This window comes from Carya illinoinensis, chromosome 3, assembly GCF_018687715.1.
Source record: "Carya illinoinensis cultivar Pawnee chromosome 3, C.illinoinensisPawnee_v1, whole genome shotgun sequence".
Taxonomy (NCBI): Eukaryota; Viridiplantae; Streptophyta; class Magnoliopsida; order Fagales; family Juglandaceae; genus Carya; species Carya illinoinensis.
The window spans coordinates 11,862,826-11,882,971 of NC_056754.1; the positions used below are offsets into that span (position 1 = coordinate 11,862,826).

The 20,146-nt window shown below is 37.3% G+C and overlaps 1 protein-coding gene across 1 annotated transcript; it reads right to left on the reverse strand.

Annotated features, from left to right (window-relative positions):
- Positions 1 to 11,618: 11,618 nt before the first annotated feature.
- LOC122303282 (choline-phosphate cytidylyltransferase 2-like) lies at positions 11,619 to 16,591 on the reverse strand. The gene is made up of 8 exons (XM_043114981.1): positions 16,287 to 16,591; positions 15,488 to 15,601; positions 15,137 to 15,232; positions 14,795 to 14,837; positions 14,553 to 14,708; positions 14,331 to 14,411; positions 12,360 to 12,458; positions 11,619 to 12,236 (listed from the first exon to the last, which is right to left on the reverse strand). The coding sequence occupies exons 1-8, from the start codon at positions 16,448 to 16,450 to the stop codon at positions 12,033 to 12,035; spliced, it is 957 nt and encodes a 318-aa protein (XP_042970915.1). The 5' UTR covers positions 16,451 to 16,591; the 3' UTR covers positions 11,619 to 12,032.
- Between the last annotated feature and the right edge of the window lie 3,555 nt (positions 16,592 to 20,146).

Below are 20,146 nucleotides of genomic sequence, written 5' to 3' on the forward strand. Positions count from 1 at the left end.
CTGAAACTCCAAGCATCATACGCAGCTTCTGAAATTTGTCTCTAGGAAGTGCCTTTGTAAAGATGTCAGCCATTTGTTCTTCTGACTTACAAAATTTAAGCTTAATTTCTCCTTTGGCAGCAACTTCTCTTAGATAGTGATACTTGATTGCTATGTGCTTAGTTCGGCTATGATAAATTGGATTCTTGGCCATTGCAATTGCTGACTTATTATCACAGAAAATCTCAACTGGAAGTTGTTGCTTTGCTCCCATATCTTCAAGTATTCTAGTCAGCCATATAGCTTGATTTACAGCATTGGCAGCAGCAACATACTCTGCTTCTGCTGTAGATTGAGCCACAGATCCTTGTTTCTTCGAGCCCCATGAAAAAACACCTGATCCCAGATTGAAACAATATCCTGAAGTGCTCTTCATATCATCAATTGAACCAGCCCAATCACTATCTGTATATCCAATTAATTTTGAATAAGAACACGGCTTAAACAAAATGCCAAACTTCAAAGTGCCTTGAACATATCTCAGCACCCTTTTTGCAGCACCAAAATGGACTTGACTGGGATTTTGCATAAACCTAGACAACATGCTTGTAGCAAACATGAGATCAGGTCGTGTAGAAGTGAGGTACAACAAACTTCCAATCAAACTTCTATAAGCAGCACCATCAGCCAATTTTCCCCCATCTTCTTTCTTGAATTTCTCATTTGCAATTAAAGGAGTTGCCACTGATTTGCAATCAGACATATTGAACTTCTTAAGCAAATCTTCAGCATACTTCTTTTGAGAAATAAAAATGCCATCATCTTGACATACTTCCATACCAAGAAAGTAATGCATTAAACCCAAATCACTCATTTCAAAAGACTTCATCATCTCTAGCTTGAATTCTTCAATCATCTTTGAGTCATTTCCAGTTATGATCAAATCATCAACATATAAGGAGACTATGAGCAGATTTTTACCTTTGATTTGAACATAAAGTGTAGGTTCACTCACACTTTTCTTGAAGCCTTGTTCTCCAAAGTAACCATCGATCTTGCTATACCATGCTCTAGGTGCTTGTTTAAGCCCATATAGAGCTTTTTTTAGTCTAAACACCTTGTCATCTTTCTTCTTGAAGCCTTCGGGTTGCTCCACATACACTTCCTCTTCAAGTTCTCCATTGAGGAAAGCTAATTTAACATCAAGTTGAGAGATCTTCCAACTCCTTTGAGCTGCTAGTGCAACAACAGTTCTGATGGTGTCCAATCGAGCTACTGGAGCATAGGTTTCATTGAAATCAATCCCAGGCTGTTGTGAGTACCCTTTAGCAACCAATCTTGCTTTGCATTTCTTTAATGACCCATCAGGATTAAGCTTCCTTTTGTAAATCCATTTAACTCCAATGATTTCTTTGCTGTCTGGACGAGGAACAAGCTCCCAGGTATTGTTCTTTTCAATCATCTTAATCTCCTCCTTCATTGCATCAACCCAAACTGATTCTTTCACAGCAGCTGCATAATTTTCAGGTTCCAAAGAGGTATAGTTGCAAGATTCATAAATTTCACTTAGAGATCTTAACCTTCTAGGAGGTGACTCGGGTGAAGATTGATCTGAAACTTCAAAGTTGCTATCATAACTTTGTGCTGAAGTTGGTGTTGCTGGCTGATTATCTTCATCATTTTCCATCCTCACTTCAGGTTCTTCAGTTTCTGGTATAGTCAATGGCTGATTTGAGTCTTCATCTTTCTCCCAACTCAAGGTTGAGTGTTCATCAAACACCACATCTCTACTGGTTACCAGCTCCTAAGTTTTTAAATTGAAGACTCTATATCCTTTGGATTGAGAGCTGTATCCAAGGAAAATTCCCTTTACTGACTTTTCTTCTAACTTGTGCCTTTTTTACTCAGGGACATGGATATAACAAATACATCCAAAAATTTTTAGATGCTCAGCAGTAGGTTTGATCCCACTCCAAGCTTCAATGGGAGTTAAATTTTTCACAGCTTTTGTAGGACATCTATTCAAGAGATACACAGCTGTGTTAACAACTTCAGCCCAGAACTTTTTAGGGAGTCCTTTTGCCATTAGCATAGACCTGGCCATCTCCATAACAGTCCTATTTTTCCTCTCAGAGACTCCATTTTGTTGTGGAGTATAGGCAACAGTCAACTGGTGTTCCAACCCTTCATTTTTGCAAAACTCATCAAACTTTTTAGAGTTAAACTCAGTGCCTCTATCACTTCTCAAAGTTTTGAGTTTTCTGCCACTTTGGTTCTCAACAAGCAATTTAAATTTCTTAAAAATTTCAAATACTTCTGATTTTTCTTTGAGAAAGTACACCCAAGTCATTCTAGAAAGATCATCAATAAACAAGATGAAGTACCTGTTTTGACTTTGTGAAGGAGTTCTCATAGGACCACATAAATCTGTATGCACAAGTTCCAAAATTGTTTTGGCTCTCCATGCTTCTCCTTTTGGAAAGGATTCTCTATGTTGTTTTCCCAACATGCAACCTTCACACACGGCCATATTTTGATCTAGGAGAGGTAAGTTTCTCATCATATTTTTTTGATTTAACAACCTTAGTGCATTAAGGTTATAATGTCCAAACCTTTGATGCCATAAGGTAGTTTCATCATTTTTAACCACAAGAGCCTTTGGGTTTGCCAATAGATAGGAAAATTTCTCCCATTTTCCCATCTTCACTTCAGCCACCACATGATTGTTGTTCTTTATATCGTAAATAGTGCACTGATCATCTTCAAAGTGAAGGGTGTATCCATTTTGCATCATCTGTCCAACACTTAGCAGACTTTGATCAAGGCTTGGAACTAACAACACATCATTTATAAATCTGGTTCCCCTTATTGGTTTCCAAAGCTTACTGTACCTTTCCCTCTTGCCTCCACTTCAAGATCACCATTTCCGAGTTTGATTTTTACCTTAACAGAATCATCAATCCAAGAAAATAGACTTGAATCTGGTGTCATGTGGTTGCTACAGCCACTATCGAGAACCATTCTCTTTTTTGTTCAGTAGCCACTTGACAAGCATAAAACAACTGCTCTTTCCTTATCCTCTGTAAAATTTGCTTGTTGATTCTTGTCTTTAAACCTGCAATCCTTTTCTTCATGGCCAAACTTTTTGCAATTTGTACACTGAGCTTTGCCACGATGAAAGCAATTTTTCTCCAAATGATTAGTTTTCTTGCAAATACCACAGGGTTGAAAAATTACCTTTTGTAGCATACTTTTTCTGATGACTTTCTCCATCTTTTGCCTTGCCTTTATACCCCTTTTTGAAATCCTTTTGCTTCTGATTTTTAAGATTGACTTTCAACTGAAATGCATTTTCAAGAGTAGCTTCATTCCTCCTGTCAAGCCTTTGTTCATGTGCTTGCAGAGAACCCATCAGTTCAGTAACTGAAAGTGTAGAGAGATCCCGAGATTCTTCAATGGCAGCAACAATCGAGTCATATTTCTCAGTTAAACTAATGAGGATCTTTTGTACGATTCTCTCATCAGTTATGGCCTCTCCATAAGCCCTCATTTGATTAACAACTTCAATGAGTTTTGAGCAATACTCTTTGGCAGTTACAAAATCTTTCATTTTAAGATTCTCAAGCTCCCTTCTCAACCCTTGAAGCTTAATAGTTTTAACTTTGCTATTTCCTTGAAACTCAAGTTGTAAAATTTCCCATGCTTGTTTGGAAGTTGTAGCTCTCATTAGTCTTGGAAATATAGATTCACTTACAGCTTGTTGCAGAGTGAATAATGCCTTTGCATCCTTCTGTTTTTCCAGCTTGACTTGACTTGAAACTGAACCATCACCACTTGAGCTTTCACTAGCTGTTGGAACTCCAGACTCGATGACATCCCATAGATCAAGAGACAAGAACAAAGTCTTCATTTTTATGCTCCAGTAGTCATAATTTTCACCAGAAAAAATAGGAATTGAAGTGGATGAACTAGGGGCAGCCATTTTTCCCAAGAAGATTAAACCTGCTCTGATGCCAATTGTTGGTTTTAAGAAAACAGAACACTGTAAAAACAGAGGAGAACTTCAACCAACACTTGTTTGATTGATTCTAAATATGTTCTACGTATGCCATAAACCAAATACAACTTATAAGTAATCTTGAAACAATAAGCAACTAATGACAGATAGTTCCAAAGCAAGACATTAATAGAGTTGGCTAAAAACAACAAAAGGCTAAAAATAGAGTTTATTGAAAAACTGCATCAGCATCAATGTGCAGCAGCTTCAATATGTTATCTCCCACTTATTATATGCAAACAATGTGATAGTTTTTGCCAATGCAAGTAAGAGATCTGTTCATGGTTTAATAGAGGTTATTAAAGACTATGAAAGATGGTCAGGTGAATGGGTAAATCAGGATCCGGAGAAGTCAGCAATTTTCTTTTCCAATCAGTTGAATCATAGGAGAAGGGGGAGATGTTGACAAAAAAGGGTTTCACGGAAGGTCATTTTCCTTTTACTTATTTGGGCGTACCAATTGTGGATGGTAAAGTAAAGGTGTGTCATTTTGATCCTCTGGTACAAAAATCAGCCAGAAGATTGCGGGGTGGAAGAGTAGATTGCTCTCACAACGGGGCAGGCTAATCCTATTGTGTCATTTTCTTTTGAGCATGCCGATACATCTTTTATCTGTGCTCCATGCCCCAAAGTCTGTGATTCGGAAGGTGCACGGTTTATTTGCAACCTTTTTCTGGGGGTCTCAAGATGGTAAAGGAAAAAGAAAGTGGCAGGCATGGAAGAATATGTGTGTTCCTATGGAGAAGGGTGGTAGTGGGGTAAGGGATTTAACTGAGGTGCAGCGGTCTCTTTTTATGAAGTTTGGATGGCAGTTAGTGAACCAGAATTCACTTTGGGCCAGGTTCTTTCACAAGAAATATGTTAAGTTAGGACATATTGTTTTAAGTATGACTACAGGTCTGGGTTGTCGATTTGGAAGGGTGTTTTGGAATGCCTTCCAGATATATTGAAAAATTCAAGATGGAAGGTCCGAGATGGTAGTGTTGTTGTGGTATGACAAGTTCCTTTGCTTGAGTCCGTTGTTTGAAGATGTCCCTACGGTGGAGGATGCTCAAATCAGGCTGAAAGTAGTTCAGAATGAGTGGGATGTTGACAGGCTTCAGAACCTGTTGGGAAGTCAGAAGGCTCTTGCGGTGGTGGAGACGGTAGGAGCTTTGAGAAATGACAAGGATGTCTTATTGTGGCTACCTGGAATTTTTTCCTCAAAGTCGACCTAGGAGACTATTAGATTAAAGCTGCCGAAATTTCAATGGGCTAAATGGGTGTGACACAACCGGCCTCGTTTGTTTTTAAAAATAAAATAAGATAAGATAAAATCTTTTAGAAATATGTTAAAATGAGATGAAATTAGATAAAATATATGTTTATTTATAAAAATGAGATGAGATTAGTTTGACTTTGTTATAGTTAGTAATATGATAGGACTCACAAGTACTTATAGTACTTTTTATAATATTTTATTTGTTTAACTGTTGGCCAGCTGCATGAAAGTTGTCACCACTTTCATGATTTCCGTATTTTAACATTTTTTTTTTACTATTTGGTCAATTTTTTTGTATTTTTTTTTTTATTTTTTGCTACTTCCTCTGTTTATTTATTTATCAATGGTGCAATTTTTTTTTGTTGCTTCCTTTATTTATTTAACTTATGTGTAAATATTTTTTTTAATCAAATATTTTGTTGCACGTTCGGTACAACTTTTACTTTTTTTGTAGTATGTATTCATATCAATATACTGTTTATTTAAAATATATTATTGGAGGGAAAATATTGAAATAATGTGAGATATGAGGAGATGAAAACTTGAGAAGAAATTTGAGATCTTTTGAGATGAAAACTGGTAGATCAAAATGTGTGTTTGTTTTAGTAAAACCTTTGACCGTATGAAAACTTTGAGAAGTTTTCAAAGTTTTGGTTTTCAGTTGCGAAAGCTAATCAAATATTTCCTGCACATTTGGTACAACTTTTACTTTTTTTACAGTGTGTATTCATGTCAATATGCTGTTTATTTAAAATATATTATTGGAGCGAAAGTATTGAAATAAGGTGAGATCTGCAGAGATAAAAACTTGAGAAGAAATTTGAGATATTTTGAGATGAAAACTGGTAGATCAAAATGTGTGTTTGTTTTAGTAAAACCTTTGATCGTACGAAAACTTTGAGAAGTTTTCAAAATTTTGAGTTTCAGTCGCGAAAGCAAACGAGTGTTGATGAGAAGGTGAGGAATTTGGAAATTCCAATATTCTATACTTGTAATTGATGCAATTCAAGGTCTGGTTAAGATTTGGAGCAAGTGCTTGGTAAGGGAGATTTTGCTGTGAGTGTCTAGCAGATGGTCTCAGCAGAGGTTGGTGTGCCTTTTCTAGCTCAACAGAGTTGGAAGGAAAGAGTCCAAACATGGTTTAATAGAGTTACGAGGAGGTCACAATTGGGAACTTTGATGGGTCTTGTGCCCTGTGTTGTTGTGTGGAGGCTTTGGCGTAGGCACTGTGTGGCTAGGATGAAGGGATGTTTTGAAACAGTTATGGAAATTTGGGGCTCGATTAAACATTGGGTGAGGATGTTGTCTAGTAATGACTAAAGCTCAGAGCCTTTCTGATATGGATGCTAGGGTATTGAGGAATTTGGAGATACCGATTGTGGAGCAACATAGGATTAAAGTGCAAGTGGTGAGATGGTTAAGATCGTGGCCTGGACGTTGAAGCTAAATCTCGATGGAAGCTGTTTCGGGAATCCAGGTCCTATTGGTGGAGGTGGAGTTACGAGGGATGCTAGTGGGAATTTCTTGTTTTTCAAAATTCTTTGGAGATTGCTCCAACAATGAAGCAGAGTTACAGGCGGTGGTAGAAGGGTTAAGGCATTGCCAGCAGTTGGGCGTTACGGATATTGATGTAGAGTGTGATTCTGTTGTGGTTGTTGCTTGGATATTTTCTAAGAACTGTACAGTGTGGTATCTTTGGGACTTTTGGGATCAGTTGAGGTCCTTGTTAGAGGGGTTTGATTACTCTATAAAGCATTTGTATAGATAAGGTAATAAAGTGGCTGATGTCTTGGCTAAATGTGGTGCGATGGGTAAGAATAATTTTTTCACAGACTGTGTCCAGCTTCCTCAGTCGATTAGGGGATTATATAGATTGGATAAAATGGATACGACGTATTTTAGACGTCAATTTTAAGAGTGTATAGTTATTAAGGTTGGGTAGAGATTTTTTGTTTGAGTGTTTAGTTTGTAACCACAGTTTACTAGAGATTTTTTAATAAAGTGTCAGAGATGTCGTCCTCCTTTTGTATATATATATATGTATATGTATATATGTGTATATAATTACGGCGTCCTATGTAGCTTTAATCCCCAAAATACAGCACCCAACCAGTTTTGATAAATTCAGGCCCATAAGTCTCTGCTTTGTGATATACAAAATGTGTTCAAAAATATTAGCAAGGCTCGTACATATCCTGTCGAGAATAATATCTCCAAAACAGGGGGCGTTCATAGCCAAGAGAAGTATTTTTGAAAATATCAGTTTGACCCAAGAAATAGTGCACTCCATACATAAAAAGAAAAATGGTGGGAACGTGATGCTGAAGGTAGATATGTCTAAAGCATACGACCGCGTGAATTGGAATTTTCTCCTGCATGTGCTAGATTCCTTTGGTTTTTCGGAGGGGGTATGTGGGCTGATCAAATCAAGTATAACGACACCATGGTATTCCATCCTACTGAATGGTACTGCAAAAGGATTTTTTAAAGGGGAAAGAGGTCTCCGACAAGGAGACCCCCTTTCGCCATATTTGTTCATCTTGATGGAGGAAGTGTTCACGAGGCTGCTAAAGAATCAATATGCAAGTGGAACGATTGAAGGATTTTCCCAAGCTAGAGGAACGCCTCTCATCTCACACTTGTTATACGCAGATGACATAGTAATCTTTACTAACGGTGCGAAACGTTCTATAAAAGCAGTGGTCAAGGTACTGGGAGTCTACGAGAGGTGGTCTAGGCAGCAAGTGAATAAAGAGAAATCGGATATTTTTTTTTTTCTAAGCACATCTCTCAATCCATCTCTCAATCCATCTCTCGGATATTTTTTTTTTCTAAGCACATCTCTCAATCCAGAAGAAGGGAAGCTTTGCGTTTTACGGGCTTTGGAGAAGGCACCTTTCTGATGAAATATTTAGGAGTAAATATAGTAGATGGCAAATTGAAGGGTCGGCACCTGGAAGAATTAATTCACAAGATTCAGAAAAAAGTTAGTGGCTGGAAGACGAGACTTCTTTCGGCAGGAGGGAAACTCATTCTTATTAAACACGTCTTGTCGAGCATGCCAATATACCTCCTCTCAATATTGCAGGTGCCAAAACTGGTAACTTCCTCAATCAATCGCATTCTTAGCTCTTTCTTCTGGGGTGAAACAAGTGGCACACCAAAAAAGAAATAGTGTGCATGGAGGAAAATTTGTAAACCGACAGCTGAGAGAGGGTTGGGAATCTGGGATTTAGAAGAAACTCAAAAAGCATTACATGCGAAGTTCGCCTGGAATATTATAAACGGAAACTCTCTATGGGCTTGCTTCTTTTCAGGGAAGTATGTAAGAGACTCTCACCTATCGCTTGTGTAGACCACGAAGGGCTCTCGATTTTGGAGAATGGTGATGAAATAGGTGCCATTTGTTCTGGAAAATTCTCGCTAGAAAGTGCGTAGGGGTGATATTAATTTTTGGTTGGACTCCTGGATGGAAGAAGGACCATTGGCGGACACCTTACAAATAACAGAACATCCCGATCTCAAGATACGTGAGTGTAAGATAGACAACACATGGGACATGCACCTCTTAGAGCAACTGGTTGGGAGAGAAAAAAAATGGAGAAGATAACTGAAACACTGGGCAGTCCAAGAGAAGGGCCGGATCTACTCATATGGACAGCCTCTAAAGATGGAAAGTTTACGACCCAAAATGCTTGGGAGTGCTTAAGAGTCAAAAGCCCGAAAACTCCATGGTCGACGTGGGTTTGGCATGGGTTGTTACCAAAAAACATTTCGATCATGGTGTGGAAAGCGTGGAACAATAGCTTGTGTGGATGACAAATTGAGAAGGATAGGAATCCCGGTGGTATCAAAATGCAATTGTGTTGTGTAGGTGGATACGAGGATGTTAATCATGTCCTATATGCAAGTGAGTTTGCCCAACAAATATGGAGGAAATGTGCTCGGCGTTTGGGTTTTCCTTTTCGTGAGGGATCAACGTGGAAGGACAATATGTCTTTGTGGTTTAGGTGTGCGTCTCGGTCATCCCAAGTAGGAGTAAGCTGGGGAGTTATTCCTTCCATGGTAACGTGGAGACTGTGGTTGAGGAGATGCAGAGTACGAGCGGGAGAAAGAGCTGAATCCATAGAGGAAATATGGCAGGCAATCAGATTCTGGGTGGCAAGCTTGATGAAGAACTCTGCAAAATTCCAGAAGGTGTCGTGCAGGGACATCGAAATGTTGAAGAGTTTAAATATTGAAATAGCCCCAGTAAAGGAAAAACGAGTGCAAGTGGTTAGGTGGATAAAGCCATTACAGGGGAGCTTTAAGCTCAACACTGATGGAAGCAGTAATCCCGGAAACTCAGGTGCAGGTGGACTCCTCCGAAATGATGCAGGAAATTTGATTTTCGCTTTCTCAGTGAATCTTGGAGCTGGCAGTAAAAATGCAGCAGAATTGAGAGCAATCATATATGGCCTAAAGATATGTCAAGAACAGAGGATTAGTAGAGTGGAGGTGGAAACTGACTCACAGCTGGTGATTAACTAGATTAGTGGTGCAAGGTGCGGCGTATGGTACCTCGAGGATTTCTAGGAAGAAGCTGTAAAATTTTTTAAGGAAGGCGAACACACGATCAAGCACACTTTCCGGGAGGGCAACGCTTCAGCTGATTTCCTGGCAAAACTCGGTGCGCAAGGGATAAACCAAATATGGAACAACGTAATGCTGTTACCGAAGAAACTCCGTGGCCTCATCAGAACGGACAAGCTTAGCCTTCCCTATTTACGTATCTATTAGTGTCTTGTTGCGTCCTGTGATGTTCTGTTTCTCGTTGTTTGGAGTCCTTTGTTTAGTATGAATAATTCCATTATGGTCCTTCTCTTGGCTATGTAACATGGTTTTCCTCAACCTAAAGAGAGGACTCCTTGAATATATATAGTGGACTCTTTGTCCACCTTTTATTAAAATATATATATATATATATATATGTATATAAATATAAACCATTTGGTGCTCAAAATCTTATCTTTCTATTGGCACGGTAGAATCATAATCTAACATATTATATTAAATTATATTAATTTATAATTTATTTATTTTTATAAGTCTATTTATAGGTATAATATATAGCACTTAATTTCTTTAATTTGTTTCAGTTTGTCAAATGGAATGGAGGACCCAACGTTAAGTTTTGGGGAGGCCTCCCAAAATTGTTTTTGAAAATTAAAAAATATGTCCTAGATTTTATTTATAGCTGTATAAATATAGAATATGACCCCTTTCAAGAAATATATGATCTTCACATCTCTAAAATTTTCTAAAACTCCAATATACCAAGAAATGCATCTTTCCAATTTGTTTTCCCTATAGTCCCAAAATTTTGTGTAATTTCTATATATTATTTATTTTTAAGGATGCGGCCCTACCAAAATTAAATTAAAATAAATTTTATGAAAAATAATAAACTTATTATTATGAATCTCAAATTTTTTTTGTTATACACAATTAGGCTTCTTAATGTGAAATCTCAATTGAGAAAAATAAAAAAATCATTTAAGGTTGATGCATAATCTATATAAAAAATAGTTTAGAAGATTTATCCTCTAGTCTTCATTGAGTAAGAAAAGTTTTTTCTTTAAGATCTCAATTATAGCATACTAGAATGTAAGATCATTTTCTAAAATATCTAAGATTTTATACGAAACTTAATAAACTAACTTATATACTAGAACGAAAGATATTCTAAAAGATAACTTGATAGTTTCTATGATCAAAATAAATTATAAGTATTTCATTACAAAAATAATAATAGATGAATGAATATTATTTCATAAAATATTATTTTCAGAAATCTAAAACATATATTAAGTTATAATTTTAGAATTTTTTATTACGTGTATGTCGCAAATTTTTGAAATTTAATTTTATATATAGTTATGATTTTTACTCTGTTTTTATTTTATATATATAGATACTAGGCAAATGAACATTGAAATGGTCATGAGCTCAGTTTCCATTTTTGTAATTCTATTCGTGGATAAAAGTATTTCTCGAAGAGTTATAATGGCGGCTAATACTCTAGTGAAGGCACCCCGTTTTACAAATGAACAAAGGACCTTTAGTTCCCGTCCAATTCACCTAGGATGTGACCAGACTCAGGCACCGAATACAAGAAGAGAAGGAAGAGGGTGCCGCGCTGGTCCAAGAAGAGAGAATGTTTAGGCTTCTTGTTGAAGAGCCAATATTGCAAGCTCCAAGAGACAAAATACTTGCAGCCTGGGGAAAACATACACGTTTAGTGGTCACCTTTTCAGTTTCTCGCAATTTAGAGAAAAGAGAGAAGTTGAAGAGCTTATCCCATTAGAACCATTTTGTAGAGTTGCAGGAAAGAAAACATTATACATATTACATACATAGAGCAGCGCCAAACAGCATTCAAGAATATCATTCTTGCCAGCCGGAAACAGCACTTCAGGCGTATCGGTATACAAGTTGTGAGAAATTTCAACCACACTAAAATGGAAGACAAAATTACAAGAAAGCAGAAGTTTCCAATCTTTAACACAATTTTGCTTTCACAGCCAGAGCAAACCATGTTTCATATTTCATCATCCGTTACTACTGTATGGAATTTTACAGGGACCAAGTGCCTAGGAACATTATGCGATGGACCAACTACCTGAAAACTCAGGAAAAAAACTACGTGCAAGCATGGAAGAGAAAATAATACTGTTCTCTGCAACTTTAAACTCTTTAGTGCTTTTCTTTCTCATCTATACTTCCTTGGTCATCATAATAATAATAATCCTCCTCGTCATAGTCATCATCATCCTCATCATAATATTCTTCATCATCATCATCTTCAACATTCTCATTACCATTTTCTAAGAAATATGCGGATTCTCTAGACTGCTGACCCATTAGCCGCTCTTGTATTCGATCCCTGATGGCAGTGCCCTAACAAACAACCAAATTGTTGTGTGAGGACGCCAAAATGATAAGTAGATAAAGCACATGCTCCCATACACAAAAAAATAATTATCTAGATATATCCAACTGGTTATGTACTAATTGGCTTACCATTTTATGGCAACCTTCTTCAAACATCTCAAGAAATCCAGCAACCCACCGATCAGCATTCTCCACCCATTCATTGCGGTGCATTTTAACGGTTTGAATCTAAAATAACGATGCAGAAACATGCATCCATCAAAATTCTATTCAATCCTTGGGGGAAAAGAAGAGCAAAAATGTTGCAACAGCAAATATTTGATCGGCACTACCCAAAATCATCGACCAAATGTAAAAGTCAGCAAGAACGAAGCACAGCAATTGAGGAAAAAAGGATGAAAATTTTGGATGAACAAAATCAGTAAAAACAATAATAGAAGAGACATTGCTGCACATAGGATCAGAATCATTTTCAACTTCTTCTCATATCAAGCAAAAAACTATGGAAAACTGCCCAAGTCAGTAACAGCCAAAACAGAATCACCATCACCAAGATGCGTATATATTTTTCCGCACTTTTTCTTAGGAAGAAAGGGTAAGAGAGAAACCAAAGAGTGCATTACTCTACCTAAAAAGGACCATGGTACCACCCTTACTTTGCTGGAGCATCTGTAAGGAGGGGCCAAGATAAGTCCACAACGAGCTTGAAAAAGGGGTTGAAAGCGGGGGATCCACAGTTCATTACAGACCGAGCCATAACCTAAATCCAAACCTAGGAAGGGCATGATAGTAGGAAGCCAGTAGGTAAAACAATGGTCATGAGTCTCATTCCCCATGCATTATGGCCATGGAGACTCAAACTATGACCTCCCCCATCCACTAAACTCAATAAAAGTTTGTTTTACCACAAAGTCAATCCCTTTAGTGGTATTGACTCATTCAAATTTGGCGTTGGCTCAATATAGAAGCAAATCACACAACCGAATGTAAGAAAATGTGGGTAGTTAACAACAATAAACACGCATTCTCCTTCGTAAAAGCACAAAGCTCCAAATGATTGCCCCTCGCACAAAAAGGATTTGCTAGAAGCTTAAGACAGCAGAAATCAAGTGCAAAATACAAATGAGAACCACTGACCACACTTTTTGAGAATGAATAGGTTTGTGTGTGCATGTCTGTGAAACCAAAGGACTTGAGTTGTCATCCACTACATGGTGATTGCAAACACCACCAGGGCAAGGCATGTGAAAAGACTTAGTTCAGCTCAAAGACTTTGGAAGAAAATAAGCTATTCCCACAGAAGGGGGTTGGGGAGACACACACACACAGAGGAGAGAGAGAGAGAGAGAGAACATGAATCAACAACCAGAGAAATAATATGATAGCTTGAAAGTGATACAAAAATTGGGTAGGATTTAACCATACTCTCACTCAGAATTCCTCATCTTGATAAGAAGTTGGGTTCATGAATCCAAGTAAAACAGATCATTACTTATCAGAACAATTGAATAAAGTAAAACAGCTAGAGACTTCTCAGAACAAAATTATTAAGAAAAAAAAAACTCCATACTCGATTAAACTTGAAAGAATGTACACCAACTACACTTGAAATTCATACTTCAATCAAGTAAAAAATTTGAAAATAAATAAAATGGAGTCTCACAGGGTTATAACGTAAATAATGTTATTGGAGGTAAAGATATTTCAAGGAAATCTATGAAATAAAACACAAGTTACCAAAATGTCATCACATGCTCCTGGTACTTGTACAACCAATTTTGAAATTTAATGCAAAAATCAAGTCCGTCTTAGTCTTCGATGACATCTTCATTTTTTTTTTTAATCGGTAAACAAATTTTTATTGATCAAAAGAGAGGCAAAATGCCCAAGTATACGGGACATATACAAGAGCAATGCCTAGGCGTGCTAGTTTAGAGATACAAGGAAATCATGAAAAGACATGCCATGGAAATCAATTGCAATCGACCAATAGAGTAAAGTATTGAAAAACAAAATTCTAAGCTCTTCCATTGTAGTCTTCCATAACATCTTATACAGATAAATAGCACTATATTGTTACAGACTCAAGCATTCACATACCTTCTCTCCCACTTTCTCTTGCTGTTCCTTCACCTTCTCTTGTAGTTTCTTCAATCTCATGTTCACCCTCAGCCGCTTTTCCTGTGGACGGGAACAATACCAGAATAAGTTCACCAGGAACAGCTATAACGAAAGTCAATTCCAAAACAAATTCATAAAATGGGATCATCTCCTCAGAAACTCGAACAAAAAATAAAGAAAATCTAACTAACAAAACCATGCCTTCACATAGCTAACGCCAAGCTCTTTTCTTGAATATCCACGATCCAAGTTACGCATCACATACTGGTTATAATCTTTCACGATTCTCATTATAATATCCGAAGTAGAAATCCCATCGGTTCGTTTTGTTTCCTTGAATTTCCCAGCAGCTTTAACCTACAACAAAGCCTCACTTAAAATAATTACAGGTTATAGAAAAATATTAGCAATTTCAATAGAAGAGAAACTGTTCTCAGACTAACAAACTCATAGACATCCTTCCCGGCTCCACTAGCATCTGCGTAACTGCAAAATATTTACAGGAGTGCAAAAGATTACGCTAAATATCAGAATTTTAGAATCACAAAATTAGCATTCCAAAAGAAATAGATTTGATGGGAACAATGTAATATAAAGACAAGTAATGTGAAGTCAATCAGCCATTCCATTCACTTATACATGCTATAAATTACCATATTTGCCAATATTGATTATTGAACAAGAGAAACGGAAATAAGTAATCATTGCTCTAGAACTCCTTGGTCCAAAAAATTGAATCATAAATTTTGAGCTTATAGGTGAGAGTTTCAGTTAATTATCCTTACGGAAGAGAGTCATGGGCCACATAGTCAATGTTGTGCTTGTCAATAAATTCTTGTGTAATCACCCAAGGTGCATTGGGAATGACTTCATCCACCCACCTACATAGAATAAGAAGAAAACCCAATATGTGATTGTTTCTCCCAATGACAAAAGAATACACAATTCTCTCCTCCTCTTCAAATCACAGGCATTCAATGATACACTGAAAACATCATAAACTATACCAAAACGTAGCATCTACAAGCCATAATTTCTCAAAAACAAAATTTCTAGTACATATACATCTTTGTGCCAAACTTTCAAGGGATACTTCAACTTTATCAAAGAACTCAAGTAATTGAGGAAAACCATACTTGCAATGGCGAAGAGATTCATAGCGTTCATCCGCTGTCATAACCGTTTTTCCCTTATACTTGTGGGTGATTTCATCATTGCAACACCCGACAAGCAGATAGGTGTTTGGGAACCTGAATTTACAAATTTCATCAAATATTAAAAACTCACATGAGCATTGCGGATTAATCCTTTCATGGCTTGAAAAGAAAATGATACAACAAGTCATGCATTTTATAAGATCACGCAGAACCAAGAGCGCAAAAGCAAAGGCTGAGAATTCAAAAAAGATTATTATTATTATTATTTTTTGGTTACTGATAAAAGGTTGGGAATGTAAAAGAAATTACAAATTAAACATGTTACTATTAGCTAAAATCAAATTGGAAGAAAACAACAAAGACTGGTCAAACCTAACAAGGAAAAAGAAGATCTACAACAAACTACGCTAAATTTTTGAAATTCAATATAAACCTATATCGCCCAGATAAGCTACCAAACACCAGAGCAAAAGCCGTTTCAATTATATGTAATTTCAATAAGCATAGCATAAAAGACAAGTCAAACACATAAAAGAAGGGGGAAATAATAATAGAGAATCCCATAAAAAAAATAATAATAATAGGGAATCCCAAATAAGTAAAACTTGCAAATCCCTCGAAATAACATAATTCGATCAAATCTTTGACAAATTTCACAATCACGACAGACGAAAACCACGAAAAGAAGCAACCCAGAATTAGTCATGGATCAAAACAAAGGATGCAACTTTTATTCCACAGACAGAAAAACAAACGAATCAGACGAGGAGAGAGAGACAGTCTCTTGGCTTGCTCAAGGGAGCGAGCGTGGCCGAAGTGGAAGAGATCGTAGATCCCATCAGCGTAGACTCGAGGAGGGCGGTCCGGTGCCTTGTCATCGGAGCTTCCATTCGAATACGAAACGACAGCATCCTTAACATCCTTGGGCTTAGGCTCCTCCATTCGGATGATTCGAATCAGCAGCAGCAATAACCCTCTGTCATTTCATTTGATTGTTCTTGTGCGAGTATCCCACTCCCTGCGGTCCTCACAACTTGCGAAAATTTCGCATCCTATTTTCACTATGTTTTATATATTTTGTTGGTTTATTCCTGCAAAGAAAGAAAATTATATATTTCTGAAATAGCCGAGCCAGTAACAAAGAAACATCCGTTTAAATTTGACTCGATTATTAATTTAGAGAAAAAAATAATAATTTCATATCGCCGACACTTTAATATTTAAGATAAATGATATTTATAATTTTAGCCGTAAGTTTCACCTATTTTTTTAAAATATAAGTAAATATAAAATTTATATAAAAAAATTAATTTTTAAATAATAGATCTTATCTTTTTTTTTAAATAAGTACAATAAATATATGAGATTTATATATCTTATAACTATATATAGTATTACTCATATCTTAAATATATGAGAAAGTCTGAAAGATGTACAAGGTTTGTAAATTGTACTATAAAATAAATTAAGATTTGGTATAGAATATTAAATTTATTTTATAATACAAAATTTTATTAAAAAATAATTGTGACAATATTTTAAAATTTATTATTCGAATTTGTAAGGTTAGTGAGATGGAAGTAAGTATTTTAAATAATTGTTCATTTAATATGATGGATCCAATCTATTCCCCTCAATCATGATTTTATATAAATCTTAACAGAGTCTTTAATCAGATTTCTTTGGCTTGGTTTGGATATAAAAAATATTTCATCTCATTTTATCATTATAATTTTTATAAATTTTTATATAAAATATAATAAATAATTTAATTTCTTCAAATTTAAAAATAATAATAATAATAAAAGATAATATTTTTTTAAAATTTTAATTTTTATCTTAACTCCCTATCAAAATGGTACTTTAATCTAAGACGGTACTTTACCTCGCACCCAAGGAGGGGGGGGGGGGGGTAAACCAACATGGAGAACATTTATTTGTGGCCAAAAATATTAATGTGGATATGGTTAAAAAGAAGTGCTATACTTATAAAAAGATTTCACAAAATTAAATTTATGAATTAATATGATTTTATACTATACGTTAGATTGATTTAATTTATAAAAAAAAAAAAAATAGGTTTACAATCTCATCTACCACATTAACCTTCATCAATTTATAATATACCACATCAATTTACGTCAATTTATGAATATACTTTTTTTTTTTAAAATAGTAATACTACATATAATCGTAAAGTATGTAAGTGCCATATAATCACTTTAAAAATGAGTGAAGCCTACTATTAAAAATTAATTTTTTATGTAGATTTTGTATTTATTATTTTTTTAAAAACATTATGCAATATTTATACATTCAACAATTACAATTATCATTTCTTTTATATATATATATATATATATATATTGTGGCCAAAACATCTTTCATTTTTTGATGGACAAAATTCTATAGAAGTTGTGTGACACACCCTTGCAAGTTGGGGGAAAAACGACAACCCCCTTCAACTTAGATACCCCCCCCCAAAAAGGAAAATACATATGACTTTTATGATCCTTAAAAAATAGTTATAGAATTATAAAATTCATATGTGGACTTGCATTGGAAAGTCAAAAGTTTTGACTTTTAAGGACTAAAAGAAATTATTTGTTGTATTGAGATCAATGGTCAATATGTGCCTTTCTTCTATCCTCTTTGTTAGGGGTATTTTCGTCAGGGCCTAAAGTCCATGATCTGACTCAGTTCCATTATTTTGTCAGGCTCCATGAGCTCTAGGAATGCTGATTCGAGTCCGAAATGGCCCCCTTGGTAGCTCGGGGCGGGTCCTAGACCCATGTGGGTTGGGCAGGCTCCAGACCCGTGCGAGTCGGAGGTAATCATTAACATTGAAATGAGATATTGCAGAAGGACATGGGAAACCATGATCTGAGAAAAGGGGGAGAGATGGCACCAGACAACTCTGCCAGAGACCTATGCCACATTAAATGACTGACATCAAGAAAACTATGCCGCATTAAATGCAGCATGGCAATGGAGACTCCATGGGGAGGCATCTCTCTACCTCAGAACACAGGGCATGGCACACCTGACCTAAAAGACCCAATATAAAGATCGCCCAGAACTGTAAGGTAAAGAGTTTGAACCCAAGTCTGTTGTGAATTATACTCTATTGTTGTCTTCTCCTTTAAAGTACTTTGATCTCTATATACTAACTTTGGTATCAGAGGTTCCCCAGGCCACCGCAAGGCCACCCTTCTCTTGCCTCAGGATCCAAATCAAGTGAAGACCCAGTCCGACTGAGTGACCTGGCCCAAGGGCGTACAAAGCACAACGTTAACATTTGGCACCATCTGTGGGATTCGACTAATCTTACGGTCGAGCATGTCCTTCATATGCCTGCGAGGACCCATTCTCAGTTGGCACGGGAGTAGGACGAAGGCATGGAAAGCGGCATAAAAGCAAGGTTGGCCGCTGTGGAGCAGCTCATTGAAAGACTCAATAACGAGGTGAAGAACCTTTTGGGAGGGAAACCAGGCCCTTAAGGATACCTTCCGCGACTCAGTATACCAAAACAAGCCCAATGTAAGCGAACACCATTCAAGAAAAGAGGAGAGGAGGCTGCATGGGTACCCCAAGGAAGTGGCATGTAGAGCCTTCCGGCTGACCCTGAAGGGACCTGCGAGGGCATGGTTTGAATCCTTGGCGTCTGGATCCATCGAGAATTTTGATAAGCTGGCCCGCCTATTCCTCACTCACTTTATGGCCAACCGAAGATGAAAATCCCCGGCTGCTTACCTCCTCACCATCAAGCAAAAGGAAGATGAGAGCCTAAAGGCTTACCTGGTCAAGTTCAATAAGGAGCGGATGACCACGGAAGACCAAGATGAGAGGATCACACTGGCGGCATTGCTCAGAGAGGTCTGGCCCAGATCAATGTTCATGGCTGAGCTGGCAAAAAAGACCCTTGCCAACCTTCAAGAATTCATTGACTAGGCCGATAACTTTATCAATGTAGAGGATACCCTCATCGCCCTAGCTGAGCCTTGGCAGAAAGAGATGGAGGGAACGAGTCGGAAGGAAAAGGCCTTGACCAAAGGCCTCATCCGGGAGAAGATGGAACGTAAACAGTAGGAGTCGAGAAAGGAGGAGCTCGTTGTAAGAGGCATGCAACACAGGTCTGACTGTTCATCGTTCACTGTCGCACAAGAGAAGAATCGGCACACCTCAGGGGAATGTTGCTACCGCACCCACGATCGAACCACTTCTCACCACACTGGGGAGTGTTCCAATAGGCTACCATCCACCAAGGTATCCACCCTCCTAGCGGAGAGATCAGCCATGGAGGGGGCATTCTAGGGAGAGGAGTCCCGCCCTAGAATACCAATAGAGGAGGCGGGAGAGCTCAAGAAGAGGAGACACACAACGCCAACCACCCCTACCCTCTTAGCAGGCGTACCAGACGATTCTCCCTATAGGGGAGATTCGCACCATTGCGGGAGGCTTCATCAGTGGAGGGGCAACCTCGTCCAGAAGAAAGGCCCACGCCAGAGAGGCCTAATACCGAGAAGTTTACTTAGCCTCCTACCAACTTGCGAAGCTCCCCCAAACCAAGCCCGCCAATGTAATCTCCTTTAGGGAAGCTGACAAGCAAGGGGTATTCTATCCGCATGATGACGCACT